Below are 15,108 nucleotides of genomic sequence, written 5' to 3' on the forward strand. Positions count from 1 at the left end.
TCCGGTTAATCGGATGCCCGATTGGAAGTGAATCGGTTCTAATAACAAATCAATCGGAATCGTTTTTAATTCGGCATTTCCGGATTGATCTGAATCCGTCGTTATCAGTTTCAATTGTATTAATGCACATCCATTTTAATCGGGTGAATAAAGTGAGCACATGAATCGTGTTGAATCCGCATCAATCGTAAAATTTTAATACAACACCGAAATCGGATTTAATGCGATATTTCCGGATTCATTTGAATCCGACTGAATCGGTTTTAATCGTATTAATCCTAATCCATTTTAATCGGGTAAATAAAATGACCACATGAATCGTATTCAATCCGCATCAATCGTGAAATTTTAATACAACACCGGAATCGGATTTAATGCGATATTTCCGGATTCATCTAAATTCTACTCAATCGGTTTCAATCGTATCTGCGCTTAATCCATTTAAATTGGGTAGTGAAAGTAGCTATGTGAATCAGATTAAATCCGCTTTAATCATTAAAATTGTATATAACACATAATTTTTACGTAATAGAGTTCTTACTACAGGATTTCCTTTTGGTAAAGTCATGAATTCTATATTTGCAAAACTGTAAAATGTTTTTATTTAACCCTTCGAGAACACACAGGGTTAATTTGACCCCTTTTTTTGCCAGAAAAATTTTTAGCCAAAAATATTAAACATAAAAAAAAATTTTTTTTTCGTAAAAAACTTTTTTTTCCAAAAGAACACACTGGGTCAATCTGACCCTACACACACTTTGATCGTCTACCATTTTAAATTGACGAGTGCGATCAGCTTGAAAAAATTCCCAGATGTACTTGGAACATTGTTAAATTAATTGATATAAATAAAAAGTGCCGTTGGAATTATTTACATATTTTAAAAAATTAAAAAATTAATTTTAGTTTATAAAAATATAAAGAGTTTTGGTTTAAATACTGTTAATAAACCTTTAATCATGACTTTAGAAATATGATTTTAAGATAATAATTATTTTTTTGCAAATAAAACGAGTTAATTAGTTTAGTTCGTAAAAGTTTGGTTTTTATCGCAGCTTATTAAAATCGTGTAATTTTAATAATAAATTTAACTTTGAATCATTTTCAGATCATGAACGTACTCAATCAAAGAAAATCGAACAAGAATCCGATGACGATACCAACAATACCGAGCTCACCGATGATGAAAATAAAAGTTCATCAGAAATTGAAAGTTTGATTACAGATTATCCAGATAAATAAATTAATAATTTTAATAAATAAAGTTAATTGACTTTTTATAAGCGTATACTTTCATAATGTTGACAACTTTAAAATATAGTTTTATTTTTAAATTACTTTATTTCTGATTATTACATAATTAATTACACATCATTCCACTACTAATAAGCACGAAATCGTTTACGTTTCTCCTTTGGGACAAGTAAAATCTTTTTCAATGAGTAATGCGTTAATAATATTACAGATACGGCGGGCAACGAGCTACCGGCGCGCTCGTGCAGACGACTTTAAAGGAGGTGCCAGACCAATTTTTCAGCCAGTACAAGTAGCCAGACTTATTTTTTTATAATTTTATATATTTAAACTACCATCTTGACAAGTTACAGCTCTAATCAAATGATTCTACAAATCGACTTTTTACAACGACTTTGGGAGGATGCCAGACTCATTTTCCAGTGTCAGTTGCATGCCAGACTTTTCTAAAACATTTCTTTATATAAAAAACAATAAATATATAAAAGCTCAGCACTAATCAAATTCTTCCAACATAAGTGTTTTTTCGACAAGATCAAAGGCGCCGCAACGCCCATTCCAGCGAGACAGCGCAGCCAGACTCTGCATTTCATCAACAACACTATTAAAACAAGAGAAATTACTTTGTTCCAAGACTAATAAAAAATCGCTGACACTTTTGTGTCGCTACCTCTCGGATTATAACAAGGAAATATAAGAAAAGTAAAAAAAGTCCTATACTAACGACGGAAGGCGCGCGGTGCGAGCGGCAACGCGGGCTCGCGCGGTGAAAGGGTTCGGTTCGCGCCCGCTACGCGGCGCATCGCCGGTATATTCTCGCGTGATTAAGATTCAACATCGACCCCTATATCTAGGGCAGCTCGGCAGGGTTTCTACAGCGTTCTCAAGTTTGCTCGTGGCGGACAGCTGACCGCCATAGCCTATAATAGCAACTTATGTTTTTGCCATGACTGCAACAGACGTCTCGTTTTTTGTCCATCAGCCATATTTTTATTCTTTGCTCTCTAAATTTCCTATACTTTCTTGAAATCTTTTGCATATTATGACGATATCCTAGCCGTGCAAGATTAGTATGGTATTTACTTTGTTCGTGTATACTTGTATTTTCGAGAAAAATTTTCTGCGTGTAACGATTCAAACCGATAGGAACCGATTGAAATTACATCTTTGAATACCAATCCGTTTCAATCGTTTTCAATCAGTGTAATCGTTATAAAATCATAACAATTCAAATCGATAGAATCCGATTGAAATTACATCCTTGAATACCAATCCGTTTCAATCGTTTTCAGTCGGTGTAATCGTTATAAATCCGTGATTTCCGGATCAAGAATCCAGATTCATGCGGATTCAAAATTTTTAATCGGATTCAATCGGTCATTTTTAAGGTTAATTGATTGATCGGAAGGATAAGGGCGTTTTGCTCCAATTTTCTTTTGCTTCATTTTTTTGAATTTATTTTACGATCTGCTGTACATATGAATATGATCTGTCAACTTTTCCATAAACATAAGGTTTCGACCAATCGCGGCTGTACTTCCGAAAACGTCCATGCTCAAATTTAGGTGAAACTTTGTGAATATTATTCGTCTACAAAGTAGAGCTATACTTCCTTGATAACAGGGGTGCGTTCCGTATGCCGGAGTGTTCATCCGGGCGAAGTGTGATGTCACACTCGAGGTTGTCTCGTGAAACGGAACGATTCTTGGACGTCGTTGCGCTTGCGCATATATGATATACATGTTCCATATTCCTGTATGCTTTGTGATTATATTTTAAAGTAACACAAAAAACATGAATTACGTACTTGTAACTGAGCCGAACGGAAATGTTATCAGGGATGAATCAGGAAATATTCTGGTTCAACAACAACCTGGTAAGTGCTTCTATTTGTATGTTATGTAAACGTATACTTTTGTGGTATAAATTATAGAGGTTATGTAAAAATGTTTTTGTTCATTATTCGCACATAAATTTTGAGGATGGCTATAAATATTAAAAATTTTAATATTGTTTTATTGTTACAGGAAATGCATTAATATTTATTACTTCTTCCCAAGCTGCTACATTATTTCCAAACGCTGGAATTCAAGCTGAAACGGAGTCTTCAAGATCTGACCTTATTACAGATAATGAACAAGAAAACAACACTACAAGCAGAACTTCTTGGAATCGAAATGAGATTATAGAGCTAATAAGTTTATATAAGTCTCATGAACATCTATTTAAAAGCACGACAATGAAAAAGGATAAAGTATGGGACATGATAGCTCAAAAGTTACCGATGCACACAACTGAGCAAATAAAAAACAAATTTAAATATCTGAAACAGAAGTATATGGAAAAGAAAGATAACATGGGTCAAAAGAGCAGTGGAGCAGGTTCGATAAAATTCGATTACTTTTTTGAAATGGACGAAATATTTGGTCAGGATCCTGACGTGCAGCCAGTGTCAACTGCATCTTCTTTACGAGGGATTAAACGTGCATCCAAAACATCATCGATTGAAATTGAAGAAAATTCATGCAGTGACGATGAAGAGATTACAACGAAGAAAAATAAAAAGTCGAAGATAAGAAAAAGAAGTGAATTAGCAAAACAACTAAGTACATACGACCAAAATTTTAAAGAAAGGGAAGCTAAAAAAGAAGAACGTCATAATGAGTTAATGGCTCGACAAGATGCAGCTCTAAAAATTTTAGAAAATATTGCAAATTCATTTGCAAACTTACCAAATACTAAAAATTAATCATTTTGATAAGATTAATATTATATTATATTTTATTTTGTTTTCTTATTTTTAAAGATTGCTAATAACATTTTGTTTTAATGATTACGGATAATCGCACTTAGAAAGTATAAAATACTTTTTGTTTTCAATATGAGGTTTTTATTTAGCTTATATAATTCTATTATTTTATAAAAGTTATAAATTCATACAATAACATTTCGTATTGTATTGCAAGGTAAATCACTAAGGTAATGGAGATTGTTATACCAAAGAAATACTTTAATTTTTTTTACAACAGTTCTTTTATGTTATGTGCTGTAATTCTGGAATAAAACTTTTAACCGAGCTTTTGATTTATCTGTTGTAAAAAGTAAGACTGAAATTGACGTGATATTTTACTTTTAGACTGATGTGATACTACTTTTACATTATATGTGATACTATTATTACCTGTAAGTATTGCAAAATAAATAAATATATTATATTTGAAATATAGTTAACGTTCAAGTAGCTTATAAGTAAAATTATTTGAGTTAAAATACTTTGTGCTCAATTAGTAGCTTTTAAGAAAAACTATATTATCTATTACATGTTATGTAACTTTCCAATTTTATAAGATGAAAAAGGTTTTTAAATACAACTATATTTTTGAATAAGATCGAAAATACGGAGTAATAAACTGTAAATGTGAAAAGTGATGTTAGATTATGAAATAAAACCAATGATTCATGAAATTTGTGATTTATTGAAACGGATACAAATTTTCTGCGATCCTGTCTCGTAATGCGTGACCTTCTCTTCCCAGTTCTTGTGCATTTATTTCGTAATTAGCTGCTTCATTATTAACATTGTCAGCATGATCCACCACTGCTTGAAGCCCTTCATCTATAAACATGTCTCGTATTTCTTGATTTTCTTCATTATTTAAACATACGTTGTGTAAAACGCATGCAGCAATTATTGTTGGTGCTATGTAGTCTGTTTGATTCATGTCTAAATATTTAAGTCGTCTAAATCTTCCAAATAAAAGGGCAAAACAACGTTCAACTACTTGGCGAGACTTGGCATGGCAAGTATTGAAATGTTTTTGCCTTTCGGTAACATTTCTTCTCTCGATGTAGGGAGGTATACACCATTGGAAAACGGGATATGCTTTATCCCCGATAATAAATTGCCTTTCATCAAAATAATTATTCGAATGATTCATGAATTCTTCGTATATTGGCGAATTTCGAAAAATCCTTATATCTGATACTCTGCTAGGATAACCCGCAAAGCAATCAAGAATTGACATTCTATTTTCGCATATTACTTGCAGAGTTATGGCATGAAAACATTTTCTGTTAATGTAAACATCCGGATTTACACTTGGAGCCTTGATAGCAATATACGTTCCATCGATAGCACCGATTATGCCTTCTATTCCAGCAGAAGCTTGAAAAGATAGTGCTATGCGTTGGCGTTGTTCAACATTTGGCCAAAATATAATTTCTGGAGAAATTTCATTTAAAGCAGTCACAACCCGCATAAAAATAGCAGATAGTGTAGACTTTCCTAGGTCAAAACGACTACCGACTGATCTGCAGAATAACAAAAATGTTAAACTACAAAATAAATATTTTGCACTTTTTATAACTTGTTTACTTACCGAAAACTGTCTGGTGTTGCTAATAGCCATAAAAAGGCGAGTAATTGTATTTTTGGATCTGTAGTTTGGTGTCCAGCTGCTCGAGCACTTTCTAATAGAGGAGCTATTCTATTTAGGAGCCATTGAAAGCTTGTCACGGTTATTCTGAAGTGACTTTGAAATTCGGAAGCAGTAGACATATCAATAACTCTTTCGATAAAACCTTCAATGCGATGAGGCCTGGTTGCTGGATTATTAATGCGGACTTTCAATCTGTCCAAATACAATATCATTTCTTCGTCGCTATCTTCATCATCATTGTTGTTATTTAGATCAAAGAATATTAATTTGCTTAAATAACTGATCACAATTAAACTAGCTGCCTTTAAATTATCCATTAACAGGTTCTATCTACAAATAAATAACATTAAACTTATAAGGGAACATTCCCAACTCGGAAATTCAAAAAATTATGAAACTCTGGCAATACATAAAGAACATCCTAACATGTAATAAGCTATTTTAGGCAGTAAAAAAATAGCTTATTACATGTCAACATGTCCTCTATGTATTGCCAGTTTCATAACAGAACATAAACATAACCTACAACGCAAATCCACATGTATTTGACCGTCGCGCTTTATTACACCACGCCGTTCTGCGCATGTCAGACGTTTCTCGTCGGAGTCCCGAGCACGACGAGAAGTTGTCGTCCGGGCGTTTGGAAATTGTGAAACGGAACGCAGTTATGACGTCACACCTTGGTAAACGGAACGGTTTTGGACAAAAAGTTGTCGTCCGGACGTTTATACGGAACGCACCCCTGTTAACATACATTTTTTCCACGAAGTTGTTATGACAGATTTCATAACCTCTCGTAAAATTATTGTGTTGTAAATACTGAGATATTACTTATATCTCAGTGGTTGTACATACATAATAATGTTATATCCTTCCTCTCGCAGGATTTGGACAAAATCGCTTATAGCCAGACTCTGTATAGAAGGTCTCTATTGTAAACATGTTAAATTGATGGAATAAAATCATTGCATCGCAGTCGTTGTGACAATTTAATTAAACGCCCATCACGCCGTAACGAAGCGTCGTTGACCCATGGTTCCTATACTTAAAAGTTGGTGTATTTATTCCTTCTTTCATTAAACAAATTTACGAAACTTAGTTTTTCTACACCCTGTATATATCTCAGGAACTGCTTAATATTGTAACTCGTGCTCAATCGTGGTTAATCGGGACGGTGGTCAATCGGAACCGTGGTCAATCGGGACGGTGGTCAATCGGGACTGTGGTCAATCGGAACCGTGGTCAATCGGAACCGTGGTCAATATCAACGTGGTCAATCAAAACGGTGGTCAATCGAGACGATTGTCAATCGGGACAGTGGTCAATCGGAACCGTGGTCAATCGGGACGATGGTCAATCGGGACGGTGGTCAATCGGGACCGTGGCCAATCGGAACCGTGGCCAATATCAACTTGGTTAATCGGAATTGTGGTCAATATCAACGTGGTCAATCGAGACCGTGATTAATAAAAACCGTGGGCAATCGGGACCGTAATCAATCGCAACGTAATCAATATTAACGTGGTCAATCTCAACGTGGTCAATTTCAACGTGGTCAATAGTGACCGTGGTCAATCGGGACGGTGGTCAATCAAGATTGTGGACAATCGGGACGGTGGTCAATCGCGACCGTGGTCAATCGAGACGGTGGTTAATCGGGACGGTGGTCAATCGGGAGTATCGGGACGATGGTTAATCGGGACCGTTGTCAATCGCAACGTGGTCAATATTAATGTGGTCAAACGCAACGTGGTTAATCTCAATGTGGTCAATTTCAACGTGGTCAATTTCAACGTGGTCAATAGGGACCGTGATTAATCGGGACGGTGGTCAATCGGGATAGTGGTCAATCGGGACCATGGTCAATCGGGACGGTGGTCAATCGAGACCGTGGTCAATCACAACGTGGTCAATCGCAACGTGGTCAATTGCAACGTGTTCAATATCAACGTGGTCAATTGGGACCGTGGTAAATATTAACGTGGTCAAACGGGACGCTCCCACACGCAGAAGTGCCGACTGAGTGTTATAACTCGGGCGGTACGCGGACTGTCTAGGATTTATGAGATCATGCTTGATTAAGTAGTCAGTGATCTGTGAGGCAACGATCCTTTCAAGTATTTTAGACAGTTCGGGCAGATTGGCTATCGGTCGCGTATCAGACGGGGATAGAGGAATACGATTTTAGAAAAAGGGCAGATAAGCGCCCGCTTTCACTAAGACGGAAATGAAGAAGTTTCTAATGAGCGGTTAAATAAAGCAGCTACGATGAAATCGTAGGCCAAGCAATACGCAAAATATAAAGAGGTTGTCCGAACCCGACGCATAAAAATGAAGAGGTCCCGTAGTGATCTGGTCAGTGGCAGAAATAAAATCAGCATATGAGCAAGGGAACAGAGCAGTAGAAACTGAAACGTAAAATGAGTTTAACTAATCAGGTGTAAAAAAAATGTAGAGGATAAACTAAGGTTGATCTTACAAGACTGAGACGAGCTAGTTCTTTCCAAAGTTTTGCATGATCTGTGATGTTTTTCAGAGAATCAAATTAAAACTCACTTTTGGCACGTTTAATGTCAGTATTAAGCTGGTTGCGAAAAAATCTGTAGGTGGCGTAGCTAAGCAAACTGCTAGAACGTTTTGCCTGCTTATATAATTGATTGCAAACACGCATCCGGGTCTTAAGTTCATCAGTAAGCCACCGCGCTGAAGGCTTCCTAATTGCAAATACACGAATAAAAGCAAATATATTCAGTGCCCTTAACAGGTTACTAGACAGCATCTCACAGAATCTATCAACATCAGCATCGTTAGTCACTTCATTAATCTCAGTCCGCACTGTACCAGCGATGGATCCAAGATATTCAGAACACCAAACAATCAATGTCCCTGTAGTTTCGCCGTGAAATAGAACGTTCAGATATCAGATTAGAATTAAGTGACATAGACGACGCAATGAAATCATGGCCAGCAATAAAAGGACTCTGAGATTTAGTGAATGATAAAACCTTATTTACGTCATCCACAATCAAAACGTCAAGCTATGAGTCCGAGATTGCCGTATGATAAGTAGGTTCAGAGTTGACACGCCTTAAGGCCATCGCATACAAAATGCATAGCTTAGCATATGCGTAGCGTAAGATCGCTAAACCAATGAGCATCCAGCATAAAGTCGCAATATTAATTTACATAAGATGCTCATTGGTCCAGCGGTCTTATGCTATGCTTATGCAACCTATACAATTTTGTGCGCGATGGCCATTATAAGCGGGGAGCACACAATTCTGCACAACGCATAATGCGTAAGCATAAGAAAATTGATTGGTCTATTTCCTTATGCACATGTGTATGGACCAATCAATTTTCTTATGCTTACGCATTATGCGTTGTGCAGAAGTGTGTGTCCGGGTCCTTATTCTGCATCTTTGTTTGCCTTGCACATCATTGTTGTGACAGATAGCCTAACCTCTCGTAAAACCACCGTGTTGTAAATACATAATAAGTAATTGAAGTTTTTACACGAGCTACACATAGTATTAATTAATTTTATAATAAAACGTCTACTCTCGCGTAATTGTAACGTTATTTTAATCGCAAAGATTTTATTATAATTAAAATTTTCAGACTTATCATACGCAGAAAAATTTCTCGTTATGCAAAAACAAAAATATCCCGAATTATTTAAAAACCGGAATCCCAAAACTTATGATAAAAAAGTATTACAATTATTAGATGAATCTCATAACATAAGTCTTTATGTACCTGATAATATTTATAAACGTGCTAACAACGGCAAGTAAACTTACAATAGGAAAGATCTTTTTGCGCATTTTCTTATTTTTAATTACATTTTATTTCTACAGATTTACAGTTTGCTACAGAACTATTCCATAAGTACAATAAAGAAATAGCCAAGCAAATATCTCACTGTATAGACACAAACAATTTTGACAAAGTGGAAAATATTCTTAATAACATTGAATTGGATAATGGAAATACTCTTAATAACATTGAATTGGAAAATTCTAATGAAAGCGACGATAGAGAAAATACAGCCGTAAGATATAGCACTACAGGTAATAAAATCTTTATTGTAGAGTTTAAGATTGTAATTGTAAGATTGTAACCACTTAAGATCTTTCTCAAATGTCCTAACATTATTGTTTCTCCGTACTTTTTTTCACCTTTCCACAGTAAATTCATACCGAGCATTTAGACGATGATTCCAAGCAGTCATCGGAATCTGATTCTGATAATTATATGTATATTGTCCCTGAAACACGAAATATAAGTGTTATTTACATCATTTCTTTTCCGTGCGACCTTCCTGACTCACCCTACATTATATAATAAATTTTATGTATTAAAATTAAAAATATATTCTTTTCTAAAAAGGAGATGTGAAGTTTATTGTTGCCGCTTTTCCGCGATGCCGATTGGTTTCCTTGCTGCGCTTACTTCATTTGCAGCTGTCATTGTATATTTTGACAGTTGTGTATAATAGGGTTAATAGTAAAATGTTAAAGATAAATAGCGCGCGCGTAGCGCGCGTCTGTAGTGTCTAGTAAATTAAAAAGAATACATCTTCTAGGCGTTCAGAGACACCATTGGACCAATGAGCAAACAAAATTATTATTATTTTTATATCGACAGTTCAGTGAATCTTTAAATGAAGGAAAAATGACACATAGCTCTTTCTGGAATAAAATATCGGTAGAAATGAAAAAGAAACATTATGTAATTACCGCAACACAATGTAGCACAAAAATGAAAAATTTAAAAAAATCTTACAAGAAATGTGATCATAATCGCCAAACAGGAAATACACAAAAAAAAATTGAGCATTACGATGTAAGTATAATAGATAAATAATAATTGTTAAAGTATCAATATTTATTTAGCAAGTATTATCAATTTTTTACTTTTTTCAGATTTTACATGAAATATTTGCTAAATCACCCTGGATGGAACCTTTATCTGTTATTGGATCTAGTACGCCTCTTGGCCATCACATGGATGAGGAACCTTCAACTTCAAGTTAGTAATATTTTTTCAATTAACACAAAAATAAATTACATAAATTTTACATAAACTATATACAAAATTGTTTTCAGGAGGTTTAAAACGTAACAATAAGGATGATTATCTAAGAGAACTTTTAGAATTAAAAAAACAAAAGATAAACATTGATAAAGAATATAAAACAAACAAATTGGCAATACTTAGAGATATTCAAAATAAGCTATAATTTAAATTTAAAAAAGTAAATACTTTGTTTTTTATATATTTGTGTTTTAGTTAAAGTTTTTATTTTTTTTTAAGTTCAAGTTGTGTTCGATATTTTTTTTGTTTAACAAAAAGCATTAATAGTAATAATAGTCATTTATAGTCAGTTAAGAGTCATTTAATAGTCTTTTATTTTAATACAGTGATACTTCTAAAAGTGATATTTTTTGTTGTTTATTACATGTACACATGAACATATATATATATATATATATATATATATATATATGTTGTGACGTTGCGGTTTCGCCGCGGCGTGGCAGCGCTCCGCCGCCGTCACAAGGCGCGGATTGCGCGCCCGAGGACGGCTCACGAATCAACCTTCGATCTCCAGGGGCGTATTAAAGTTGCGATTCAAATACTCATTATTGTTTTTTTTTCTCTTGCGATATTGCGTGGCGCCTCACCCCGTCGAGTTGGAGTTCCAACGCCACACTGAAGATGACGAGGAGTACAAGGAGAGCCGGATGATAAACGGAATCACAAGGACCGAAAGCGAGATGTCGAGGGCGAGGAGCCCGAGTTACGAGGACCGCTACTAAGCGAGGGACGACGTGAGACGCGCGCGCTGCGCGCCAGCAACGGCAGGCGAACCTGTGCATCGCAGGGGCCCGGCGCCGGGCCTGTCTGCAGTCCTCCGAAGCCAGACGGACTCTGGGGGTGGATGGCCACCGCCCCCGAGTCGAGCCAGAGGACACCGCGGGAGTCATCGCCTTGCCTACTACAACGGGGAAACCTGGAAGGACCCCGCGAGCGCGAAGGGCACGTTCGAACGCCCCGCCGAATCCACGGTCGATAACCCTGCTAGCGGCTCCCACACGAGCTTGCGAGCTCATCGCCAATTGGTCCGCTTATCGCGCGGAAGGGTCGCGCATGTCCCGCTAGGGGCGTTAGATCGACGCCTCTATCGAGCGCACTTCCGCGATCATTCTTGAGCCACCCTCGGGACGACACGCACGGCTTTCTTGAGCGCTTCTCGACCGACTCTTGCTGCGCACTTGGTGCCTGATTCTCTCGCGACGGTTTCTGGTGACGGCGGAGAGGACAACCCCGACCGAGGAAGTATCTTACCGGTGAGGTTGCCTCGTAATAGACGGTAGTAATGTAAGCCACGACACCGCCCTCCGGGCCACGCTCTCGCCTAAAGTACTCGCGTAATTGAGATCTCGTAATTTTGCATCTGCGATCGAGAGCGAGAGCGAAGGGCTTTGGAATGGTCTCGTGGCCGGTGAATAGTACTCATCGCGTGAAAGTCCTGGAGATCGCGATAGATATCTCGATTCGGTAATTCGCGAACATTCTTACGGTATCTGTGGTTGCGATCGCGTATTACCCGGCGGTGCGTCACGCGCGACTCTCGTGATCGTAGTTTATTCGTCGAGAATGATTCTTTCGCGTTACGCCGTTTCAGTAATCTCGTGTGCTTGCGGTCAACTTCGCGTTTTCCTCGTGTAGATATTTTCCCCTGCGTAGATTTAGTTGTACATTGCGTTAGTATGTAAGTTCGTCATCTCTTGCGTTAGATTTAGTTTATTTCGCGTTAGTCTGTAAATCCGTCAAGACATTATTGCGTTGTGTAGTCTCGCGCTGGTTTAGCGCTATTCTCCTCGGAAAATACTCTTTCTTTCGCGTTGAATTAAGTACTCTTTTGCGTAGGGCGTATGTCACGTAAAAATTCGTTAGATTGAGTACGATATTCTTCTCGCGCTGATGATTTCCTCGGCGCGATAAAACCTAAATATTCCGCGTTACCTGTCGCGTTCGGGCTTGATTATTGGCCCGTCGTTGTGTTATATTGCGTCTCGTATTTCGGGGATACGCTATCCTGGCGACAGCATTCTGAACAATCGCGACCCTGCGTACTTTCTGGAGTAAACTTGGCGTCTGAGATCGCGTAAAATTTTGACTTGTTTTCGGAGTTATTATTTTCCTGGTTGTAGCGATTTTTGATTTATTCTTCCACGCTCACGATTATTCACGTCTATATGATTTCGCTTTTGTGAGAGATGAATCAACGGTTCTTTAATTTATTAGAGCAATCTCGTGAGCTAATTGTTTTTTTTTTCTTTGCAATAAATGTTAATCTCTTTTGTTATTAATTGTTTGAGTTCGTAATTTCTGTGTCGCCCGTCACAATTCGCGCTGCCCTATACCACCTTCGTCCCTGAGTAATACGCCGAGCTGGTCGATTTCTTGCACGCCGTTTAATTACGATAAACGTTTGGATAATTTGTGATAAATTTCGCGTTAGTGGACGCGGGATACCGCGTCTGGCGCCCAACACTCACGTTCGCGTTAGAAATTCGGTTCGTGCGAGAGATCCGTCGGAGAGGCCTGACATCCTACTCTCCCGCAACTCCCTTTTGATCCGGCTTTGCGCCCGAACGGGTAAAAAGTCGTGACAAAAATTGGCGCCCAACGTGGGGCCGCCGAAAGATCGCCGAAAGGCACGACAAGGGCTTGCGTAAGCGCGACAATAATTTCGCGCGGGTGACGACAGATTAATTGAGTCTTTTCTTTCAGAATTTTTTTTTGTGTGAAATAAAGAAACTTTCTCACCCCATTTTTGTTTTATTTTGTTTAATACGATATTATATGCGATATATTTCAGGGTGCTCCTGAATTCTTGGTACTTTTTTCATATTTAGATGGAGCGAGCCAAACTGAGTCGAAAAGTCATGTACTATTTTGCAATTTTCGCAATAGTTGACGAGTTATTAATGATTAAAAATCGCCGTATTAGCCCGCCCTCCGCCAAATCCTAGCGCGCGGCGAGATGCGGCCGCCCCGCGGTCGGCGCGCGGGCAGTTGTTTATTACAAGCGGCGATGATTTCGCACGAGCGGCGCGTAACGCCGGGTCCCTGTCCTAAGCGATGATAGTTTCTCTCCTTTTTTTAAATAGAAATAAAATTTTCTAACAACATAGAACATTTTTTTGTGCGTACGTATGTACATACGTGTGTACATGCATACAGGAAAATATCAATTGTGCTGCTTAAAAAAGCGATTACTCAATTTACTTTTTTTTTTAGTAAGTAACGGTTGTCTTTAAGAAAGAATATTTTCTTGATAATAGTCTTAAAATGTACAAATTTTAGAAAGAATTTTTATCATGTACTATGTACTCCAAAAGAAGAATTTATACTCCTTCAAAAAACATAATAAAATTTTATCAAAGAAAAGTCAAAATAATAAATAAAGTAATATGAGGACTTTCGAGATTAAAATAGGAGAAGGCTATGAAAGTCAGACTCAGATCACAGTGCGTAATATCAGAAATAAGTGATTTATTCGTCGTTTTGATACATTACATCGATCCGTACGTTTCGGCTCAGTTTTGAGCCATCTTGAGCGGTAGTTACAGAAATTAAGTTACACGTTCTCCGTACCGTATGATGAGTTTACTGATTCAAAGTATCAGAAACATAGACCAATTGATCCATATCTGTAAATTTGTTCAATTAATGTTGAGATATTAAAAAGATCCCTTAGGAAACTCACCATTCGGTCTGAAAAACGTGGAATACAGAGCCATGTATACATAATGAATACTTTCTGCGATAAGACTTGACGATCTTATCGACACGACACATGCACAGCAATGATATGAAAGGTCTAAAAAATTCGTGTCATTTTGAGACGGTGTCAAATCGTGCTTTGTTATAATTCTCGCCGGTGTGTTGACCTACGACATGTCTCTTCTTGCAAGACCTTTCATATTATTGTGTGTCGTGTCGACAAGATCGTCAAGTCTTCTCGCAGAAAGTAGATATTCATTATGTACGCATGGCTCTGTATTCCATGTTTTTCAGACCGAATGATGAGTTTCCTAAGAGATCTTTTTAATATCTCAACATTAATTGAACAAATTTACAGATATGGATCAATTGGTCTATGTTTCTGATACTTTAAATCAGTAAACTTACCATACGGTACGGAGAACGTGTAACTTAACTTCTGTAACTGCTGCTGAAGATGGCTCAAAGCTGAGCCGAAACGTACGGATCGATGTAATGTATCAAAACGACGAATAAATCAGTTATTTCTGATATTACGCACTGTGATCTGCGTCTGACCCTCATAGCCTTCTCCTATTTTAATCTCGAAGGTCCTCATATTACTTTATTTATT

At 37.3% G+C, this 15,108-nt stretch overlaps 2 protein-coding genes across 2 annotated transcripts; one reads left to right on the forward strand and one right to left on the reverse strand.

Annotated features, from left to right (window-relative positions):
- Positions 1–2,981: 2,981 nt before the first annotated feature.
- On the forward strand, positions 2,982–4,003 carry LOC112462157. The gene is made up of 2 exons (XM_025027786.1): positions 2,982–3,130; positions 3,282–4,003. The coding sequence occupies exons 1-2, from the start codon at positions 3,049–3,051 to the stop codon at positions 4,001–4,003; spliced, it is 804 nt and encodes a 267-aa protein (XP_024883554.1). The 5' UTR covers positions 2,982–3,048.
- A 724-nt stretch (positions 4,004–4,727) lies between these two features.
- Positions 4,728–6,010, reverse strand: LOC112462158 (putative nuclease HARBI1). Its single transcript, XM_025027787.1, has 2 exons — positions 5,634–6,010; positions 4,728–5,565 (listed from the first exon to the last, which is right to left on the reverse strand). Exons 1-2 carry the CDS (start codon positions 6,008–6,010, stop codon positions 4,728–4,730), a joined length of 1,215 nt encoding a protein of 404 aa, XP_024883555.1.
- Positions 6,011–15,108: the final 9,098 nt, after the last annotated feature.

This window comes from Temnothorax curvispinosus, unplaced genomic scaffold, assembly GCF_003070985.1.
Source record: "Temnothorax curvispinosus isolate PA1 unplaced genomic scaffold, ASM307098v1 QBEX01011993.1, whole genome shotgun sequence".
NCBI classification, from domain to species: Eukaryota; Metazoa; Arthropoda; class Insecta; order Hymenoptera; family Formicidae; genus Temnothorax; species Temnothorax curvispinosus.

Coding starts and splice junctions, on each gene's coding strand:
- LOC112462157 (XM_025027786.1), top strand. CDS start 3,049: ATGAATTACGTACTTGTAACTGAGCCGAACGGAAATGTTATCAGGGAT. Junction 3,131..3,281: donor TCTGGTTCAACAACAACCTG/GTAAGTGCTTCT, acceptor TTATTGTTACAG/GAAATGCATTAATATTTATT.
- LOC112462158 (XM_025027787.1), bottom strand. CDS start 6,010: ATGGATAATTTAAAGGCAGCTAGTTTAATTGTGATCAGTTATTTAAGC. Junction 5,566..5,633: donor GCAACACCAGACAGTTTTCG/GTAAGTAAACAA, acceptor GTTATTCTGCAG/ATCAGTCGGTAGTCGTTTTG.